Consider the following 9,184-nt stretch of genomic DNA (forward strand, 5'->3'; position numbering starts at 1 on the left):
TAGATCTTGTCATTTAGGTTTTACTTCTTTTATTCATCTGTTATTCATCTGTGACAATTAAATATACATTTCTATGTGTGATCAAACATGACTGTTTATTTGTAATTGGTAAGTAAATAAAAAAATGAACGGCTTTGAGTACATTTAGAGTCATTTATTTTTTATTAAAATGCATATATCGTGCTTTGTCTACAGCATCAGAAACACACATAAATGTATTATTTCACTCTAAATGTTATTTTTGAGAGCTATCTGAGTCTTGCATTTGCTTTAGCTTTACACTAAATTTCTAATATGAAAAAATCACTGTCCTGCACAGTCCTATCTATTTTTTTTTTTTTTTTGATTGATTGATTGAGTTATTTTCATTCTCAATTTTGAATCTCTCGGGTCTCAGCGTGTTCTCAAGCTTTTAACGCTTCTGTATCATGCAATGCCACACTTTATCCAGAGGTGGGCAGTCAGTTATTTCCTGCTGTTCCACATCTGTTTCCACTATCAGCTGAAAAAGTCATCCATCAGTCTCCAGAAAAAGAATGATATTGTAAAAAAATACATGTATTCTGCTGGGCCCTGCAGTAAACTACAACATTTACAAACTTTTTTAATGAGGTAAATATATCTATCTATCTGTATATATGTGTGTGTGTGTGTGTGTGTGTGCATGCGTGCGTGAGTGCGTGCGCACGTTTTTGTGACATATGAGGACACAAATTTGTATAATGACATTGGTATGACAGGTATTACAAGGAGAAGGTGACTTTTGCATGGAGCCCATCAGCCTGGAGAATGAAGATCTCTGCAGTGCTAACAGCTCTCCTGACTAACCTTCTCTTTGGAAGTAAGTGCAGTCTGTCTGAAGTTAACATCAGCTGCGATGTTGTTCAGTAGAGCTAGAAAATCTCAGCATGTCAGTGACTTTTTTTTAATGCATGCATTTTTTTTCCTGAGATTTTTAAGATAAAGCTCAAGTTATTGTCCAAATCAGCCATGCTGACATACGCACAATGTATTTATATAAGTGCAAGCAGTATGACATTTCTCTTTCAATTGTTTGTCTTTTTTCTTGGTGATTCACTTTTTTTTTCTCTGGCTGTGTGTATGTTGTGGTTTCTGACTCCTCCTTCGTTAGTATATGTAACTTAAATCCTATGTGTGTGTGTATATACATGTGGTCACTTTGAGTTTATAAATAGCACAACATCCTCACAGATAGAAATGACACACCAGCTTGTTTTCTTCCTTAAAAAAATGCTTTAAAGCCAATGGAAAATTGTGATTGTGGCAGATTTTATGGATTTAGATTTGCATCTACAGCATTTATAACTTTATATTCATGATTTATTACTACGTATTTAAATGAACATATTCATATTCGCCACTATATGCTTGATTTCATAATTACACATTCAAATTTATACTAATATATAATACAAATATATATATATATATATTCTGCTTTCATGTAATATTCATGTTTATATAACATTTTATACAGTGTAGGTATTGTTTATGTCAAAAACAGTTTATATAGAACATATGCAGTATTAGGTATAAGTAATGTAATAATATTATGCTTGTTTGTATTAAAATAAGGTATCAAAAGTTTGGAATAATTAAGATTATTTTAATGCTTTTGAAAAAAGGTTCTGTTTTGCTCACCAAAGCTGCATTTATTTGATCAAAAACATATACAGTATAAACAGGAATACTGTGAAATATTATTACAATTGAAAATAACCGTTTTGTATGTGAATATATTGTAAAATTGTGGATTTTCAGCATCATTACTCCAGTCTTCAGTGTCACATGATCCTTCAGAAATCATTCTAATATGCTGATTTGCTGCTCAAGATGTCTATATAATATATGTATTATAATTGATATATATACCATTTTAATGCAATACAGAGCTGGACAATTTGTGGGTCGTCTGTTTGAGATCCACCCATATAATGTTCTCCAGATGGCCCGTCAAATAGGCTCATTAAATAGCAGCAAGAGGGTCTGGAAAGACTCTTACGTTTAATTTCCTTGCGTGTATTGCTTTATTCTCTTTAGAGTCTGCAGACAAATTGCTGGCTTACACAACTGGGACACTGAATAAGAAATTACTTGTGTTTAATAATTTTTTATCCTGTTAGAATTCATTTTTCTTAAATATTGTGGCTCTTTTAAAGCAATAGTTCACCCAAAAATGAAAATTTGCTGAAAATCGACTCACCTTCAGGCCATCCAAGATGTAGGTGAGTTTGTTTCTTCATCAGGTTTGGAGAAATGTAGCATTGCATCAGTGTCTCAGCAATGGATGCTCTGCAGTGAATGGGTGCCGTCAGAATGAGAGTCCAAACAGCTGATAAAAACATCACAATAATCCACAAGTAATCCACACCACTCCAGTCCATCAGTTAACATCTGGAGAAGACAAAAGCTGAAACTAATCCAGCATTAAGACGTTTAAATTGAAACCTTAACTTCTGGCCAAAATATCCATAGAGTCCATAACGATTCCTCCAGTGAAAAAGTGCATCTCCTCTTGTCTCTCACATCAAAATCCAGCCACATATTTGTTTAGAGCTGTTTTTGTTTTGTAAACGGTGCTTGATCTGTGCAGATTTCTCTCCTGATTCAGACCACACCACTTTTTCACTGAAGGACGTTATTGTGGATTATGGACTGGAAGCAACGGTTTGAAGTTAAAAACGTCTTGATGGATTTGTTTCTTACAAGCACGTAGCGTTTGTCTTCTCCAGATGTTAACTGATGGACTGGAGTGCTGTGGATTACTTGTGGATTATTGTGATGTTTTTATCAGCTGTTTGGACTCTCATTCTGACGGCACCCATTCACTGCAGAGCATCCATTGCTGAGACAATGCTACATTTCTCCAAATACGATGAAGAAACAAACTCATCTGCATCTTGGATGGCCTGAGGGTGAGTGAATTATTAGCATATTTTCATTTTGGGGTAAGTTATTCCTTTAAATGGTGCATCGCTCTGTGAATGAGATATTTATTTGCTTTGTATTTTCTGATTCCAGATGTGTGCTCAGCTATCAACGTCACAGTCACTCCATCTCCGTTCACTGTGGTGGCTGAGGGGGAAAACATCACCTTGTCCTGTCAGGTGACCCAGCGGCGGCGCTCAGCGAGTCTGCCTGTGGTGCGCTGGATGTTTCAGCCGGAATCGGGAGGAGAGGAGCTGCTGGTGGCGCGGGTGAACATGCGGAGAGCCAAGTTCTACGGAAACTACACCAAGAGCTTCAGCAAGCACAAAATGAAACTGACAGTGGTTAAACAGGGCAAGATATACAACCTCCTCATCATGAACATCAGCGAACAGGACAGGGGTCTTTACAGCTGTAGGGTCCAAGAGTTCAAGAAGCATCAGGAACGATGGAAAGCTTCCACCAACAGCTCGGCCTCCACGCAGCTACGAGGTTTGTTCATATGCTGTTGTGAGCCGGGTGGGAAATTAACGGGGGACAGGAGCAAAAATGCTACCAAAATAAACAGCAATGCCACTCAAACTCAAGGTAGGCTCATTGTGCTCAAAATGTGCCTCTGAAAAAAACATAACTATAGGTACAATTCACTATAGTTTTTAGCTGAAATGAACACTAGTGGCAGTAAAACACCAACAACTTTTATTCGTATTCACTTTGATTATGAATAAAAGCTTAGATTTGTGTGTGGTTCCCTCCACAACACTATGTTTTGTTCTCAAAAACTTTTACCATAGTGCATGATTTGTAAACTAATAAATTTTGATGTTTGCATCACAATCAGCTCCACATGTTTGACTTTTCGATAGCTCGGTAGCGCACCCGGTAACAGCATTGCACTTGTGATATGAAGCACTCGGGTATGAGTCCCGTCAAACACAAGTTACAATAAAAGAACTCAAAGACTTGTAGAAGCTAGATAAAATAACATGACTGATTCATTTGTTTTTGCTAACACTATTGGTTGGGTTTAGTGTTGTTTTATCGTAAAGTTGTCAAATTCATGTTCATTTGCACAGGCATGTTTGTCCAATGAGCCTGCGCTGAGTGATTTGTTCATGGCTGTGAAGTAAACTAAAAGCAACGGGTAAGAGAAGATTCCTTCATATGAGCCACTCAATCTTCCTATTTCAATAATACACCAACTTATGAAAGACCATGGTGCTTGTCAAGCCATTTCATGGGATCTTCGATTTTGGAGGTGTAAAAAAAGCTCTAAATTTATATATATATTTTTAAAGGTATTTAAATGTTTTAATATAAAAAAAAAATGTCCATATGCTGTTGTGAAATTAATGGGGATTGGGCCAAAAGTAATAACCCTGCATAATCAAACTAACCTAATCAATTACTACTGTCAGTGTTAAAGTAACATGAAAAAAAGTGTCGATTGAGGCATAATACTTAGATCTGCTCACGTTGCAATTATTTATTTTTATGCAGCATTGAGCATTATAACCAATGTTGAGTTATGTTATTGGTAGATATTACCAATGTTATTGAACGTTTCAGTGACGTCCTTTGCTCACGTTCTGTATATAATTGTATGCCAATTTGAAAAACGCTTTGTTTTTCGTGGTGTTAACATAACCAGTGTAAAATCTTGATTTAATAATTGCTAAAAAGGAAATAATGGAATACGGAAAAGCTCATTTCTGACCCTCGTTTTGAGTGACTGTTTGTTGAGAGTTTCTCTCATCTAGACTCTTAAATTGTCTCAAGGTTCGAAACATCTGACAATATACATAAGCAACAGATGTTGAGAAACTCCTTCGGTGTTGTGTGTTCGATTTTCCATTAACAACATGTGGAAATGTGATCTAATATTTATGCGTTATATATCTGTCTTTTGGCGGTCAGAGCCGAGTTGACAACAAAGTGAACACTGGCGTAGCGACAGTTAAACGTTATTGACACTGGCTGCAGAGTGCAGTTTTCCTTTACTAACTTACTGTACAGACAAATACGCAAGCAGCACAGAGGATGGAGAGGCTGTCGCTCTCTGGATCCAGGACAAAATAAGTCCATATGTATGAAGAGCTTTGCAGCAAAGCAGCAAGAATAAGAGGAAAAATGGGGTCAGGGACTCGACTACTAGATCAGAGTTTCCCAAAAAGGGCTGCCAGAGCTCGCTGTGGGAGGGTGTCGCCTGGCCTACTTAAAGACGTCACCAAATCAAAATTGGATGTTTGTGGCTTTAAGTCCATGCGTGTTAACTTTGAGACCTGCTACATGTGAGTGTACTGCCAAGCATCTGCAAAATTCACTTTTAGCAAACATTTAAAACTTGCAGTTTCTCCCTTTAGGTAAAAACTACTCTTGGTCGACTCCTCTTGTATACAAATGTTCGTCAAATCAACCAACAATGAGCAATAGCAAGTATAGCAAATCCAACATAATATGTATATGTAATATTATGTTCATTGGAAAAACGTGCCTTTACCTAAATTTTTGTAAAATATGTCGGCCTACCTAGACATTCAATCCATTGCCGTTTCCAATTGAAATGAACACTAGTGATAGTAAAACACCAACAACTTTTATTTACTTTTCACACAAATTATAATTACAATGCAGATTATTAAAAACTTGTGTGGTTTCTTGTGCAATACTATGTTATGACCAAAATGCTATTACTATAGTGCATGATTTGTAAACTAGCACATTTTGATGTTTGCATAACATAACCATGCATGGCTTTACTAATGTAGTAAACTTGCTTGGTAGGGCACCCGGTACAGTATTACACAGCGCTCCCTTACGAGTCCCGTGAAACACGAGTGTCACGAGTTATGATAAAAGAGCTCAAAAACTTGTAGAAGCAAGATAAAATGACATGATTGCCTAAGCAAATGTGTTTTTATCTCATGGTTGCTTTTGTTAGCACTATTGGTTTGGTTTACGCTGAGTTTAGTGTAGCTGCTACATTATTTTCAAATGCAATGGAGCATTAACCGTTTAGCACCAGTCACTGGACGTTACATTTCTGAACTTCTGCAATATGTATAACAACCAACATAATGTTGCCAAATTCTGTTTCAGATAAAACTGAACATGCTTTTAGCACCACTCACTGGACATTTCACATTTAAAGTGTCATAAAATGTGCACATTTTGCCTAAATACTTCCACAGTCAAACCTCCTATTTCAATAATAAATCAACACATGAAAGACAATGGTGCTTGTCAAGCCATTTCATGGGGTCTTCAATTTTGGAGGTGTAGAAACATTTCAACAAGTCAATGTGAAACTCTGTTATTGCTGTAATTTGGTGAGTGAAAGATATTTTATCCATCAGGAACTGATTTGATTAGAAATCTGAGAGTTACAAATAAGAATAGAGTCAAGCAGATGGGTTGAAAAGTAAGAGAGATTCATGACTTCTGCTGAAAGGTTGTTTCATTTCAGTCGTTCGATTTCAATAAAATATTACAAACCATTTTTTATTTGGAATAATTCTTTGCAGCATATGATAAATACCAAGACTTGCATCAATAAAGTAAATATGATCAACTCTGATGACATGTTAACTTTAAAATGAGGATTGCTTGAAAAAAGGGGATGAAGAGATTAATGACTCAAATAAGCTAGTCGACCTGCTGTTTCTGTGGCCTAGCCGTTAGATAACCAGACAATTTCTGATTCTCCAAAATGTCCCCTCTTCTCTTTTGTCTTATTCTGTAAATAAAATGCTAAAAGTATGGTGGCCGAGAGAGCTCAACGCGCTGCAACTTAAAAAAGACACATGCAAATAGAAAAAGCACCAGTAAATTAAGAAAACATCTTCATCAGTTTGTCAACACGTGCTGCAAATACACAAAATACAGAAACACACTGCAAATACTCAGAACACAACCCCAACAACCCTTATGAAAATTAGCTATGGTTTTATTATAGTAAATGTGTAGTAACTGGTTTTTTTTTTGGTGCATTGTTTACCATTTGCATAACCACAGTTGTGCGAATACCTAATAACAAATACCATGGCTAAATACCATGGTAGTAAAACCATGGTTAATTTTCATAAGGAAAGTTGTAAGAGTAAGTTAGCCAGCTTACGTAACGGTTCACAGTTACAGTAATTGTTTATTTCGTCAGGTTATTTAAGCTATAATAATATCCAAAAAAAAAAAAAAAATAGCTAAGGAATCATATGATCAGGGTGTTAAAATAAACAAAAATCTCACCTTTCAGAGTAGAAATTGATAAGTATGTCCCAGCCAGGTTCCTCACTTGTTGTGGTTCCCTTAAACATTTCCGATGTGCTTATTTAAGCTATAATAATATCCAAAAAAAAACAAAAAACAAAGCTAAGGAATCATATGATCAGGGTGTTAAAATAAACAAAAATCTCACCTTTCAGAGTAGAAATTGATAACCATATCCCAGCCAGGTTCCTCACTTGTTGCGGTTCCCTTAAAGGGGTCATCGGATGCCCATTTTCCACAAGTTGATATGATTCTTTAGGGTCTTAATAAAAAAAGTATATAACATACTTAACTCAAAATTTCTCAATGATAGTGTAAAAAACACCTGTTTTACCTTGTCAAAATCAGCTCTGTTTTCAGCACGCGGTTCTAGTCCATTTTGCTTTAAATGCTAATGAGCTCTGCTGCCCCCGCCCCTCTCTTCCGTGGGTGAAGGAACCGTGACCAAGACTTGCATCAATAAAGTAAATATGATCAACTCTGATGACATGTTAACTTTAAAATGAGGATTGCTTGAAAAAAGCAGATATAAAGATATACAGTATAATGACATGCGAAACAAAAATTGCATATCCAGTAGCTACTGTATGCATATAGTTCCTTGACTAAGCTATTTCATAAAATTACACAAGAACTTACTCTTACTAACTACTTAGTAGGGAATGATTATATACTCCAGTTGATGCATAAACATACATAAACATAACTAACAACTATGTGAATGTGTGCTCCAACCAACCAATGAGATATCCAAGTAAAGTAGTCCCAAAACCAAGCCATACCACTAAGCTCAAAACTTTGTTTCCTAAAACATGATCACATTTTCCACTGACAGTGTTTGTAAGGAGAACCATTGAGTGTCTCTGCCATGTGAGGACGGATGTGGTGCAGATTTAAAAGCACACTAGAACAGAGAAAGCAGGGAATACTGACCGTGTTTGTGGGTTCGACGAAGCTGTAGGGAGATGTTTTGTATGACTCTTGTCTTGTCAGAATGTGATGCAAATCAATAACGTCTATTGAAGGCTGTTTCTGTGAAAAAAAAATAGATTTGACCTAAATGGGTTGTATTATTTATGTAGTTTTGTTGTGGCCAATTTTGTTTCCATTGCTCAAAGGCAAACTTATCATATTGAATATAAGGCACGCCAACCATCGAGGCTTAGTAAATGTCACAGTGTGATCATTCATATTGCCAAGACAGAGAAGAATGCTGCTGACTTTAAATTCCCTACTTTTTATACAGTTTCATATATTCGCTACTTCTTTTCATAGCTGAATGCGCTGTGGTCGTGCAATGAAATAATTAATATGTCAGCTGATGCAGCTGCTCTGTTGAAACATGCATCTCTATTCATGCATCTGTGAGGTCTTCAACAAATGACTTTTGGCATCCTGTACAGTGACAGAAGCCTTCAGTAAACCACTGGAGATTTTGTATCTGGCTCCTTTTTTGAACCATATGACTCAATAGAGCTTTTGTCCCTCCCCAGTTCGGTCAAGCATGAGCAAGAGTTCCAAAAATAAGCACATTTCTGCAGTAGAGAAATAAATATAGTTCATGTGCAAGCAGAAAAAGCAGAAGACATTTGCAGTGTGGTTAATAAGAATGCATAGACAACTGGAAATGCCGTACATGTTCGAAATTCTAATTCTGTGTCAAATGCGACATAGCAGTTTCTAAATATGAAAATGTGATTGATTTTAAAATAGGGATTAAAAAAAAAACACTGGGTGGATTTGTATCATTATAGGGCGGATGTGTACACACACTTCCAACACACATTTATGTTCAAACAACAACAAAAGTGAATTTTGCATCCGGTGACCCCTTTAAACATTTCCAATGTGGTCTGTGTGTATTTGAGTTTCTGTATTTGGTTGTGTTGGGAGTATTTGCAGCGCATGTGTTGTCAAACTCATATGTGTGTGTGTGTGTGTGTGTGTGTGTGTGTTTTTTATTTGCAGC

General features: G+C 36.3%; 1 protein-coding gene across 1 annotated transcript in view; it reads left to right on the top strand.

The window, feature by feature from the left end:
• Positions 1 to 771: 771 nt before the first annotated feature.
• LOC107720466 (V-set and transmembrane domain-containing protein 4-like) overlaps positions 772 to 9,184 on the top strand; it is a 12,844-nt gene continuing 4,431 nt past the window's right edge. The window contains exons 1-2 of the mRNA XM_016528188.1: positions 772 to 841; positions 3,043 to 3,441. Coding sequence (XP_016383674.1) covers positions 790 to 841; positions 3,043 to 3,441 — 451 coding nt within the window. The 5' untranslated portion in view covers positions 772 to 789. The remainder of the gene's footprint in view (positions 842 to 3,042; positions 3,442 to 9,184) is intronic.

This window comes from Sinocyclocheilus rhinocerous, unplaced genomic scaffold, assembly GCF_001515625.1.
Source record: "Sinocyclocheilus rhinocerous isolate Xijiao unplaced genomic scaffold, SAMN03320098_v1.1 scaffold792, whole genome shotgun sequence".
NCBI lineage: Eukaryota > Metazoa > Chordata > Actinopteri > Cypriniformes > Cyprinidae > Sinocyclocheilus > Sinocyclocheilus rhinocerous.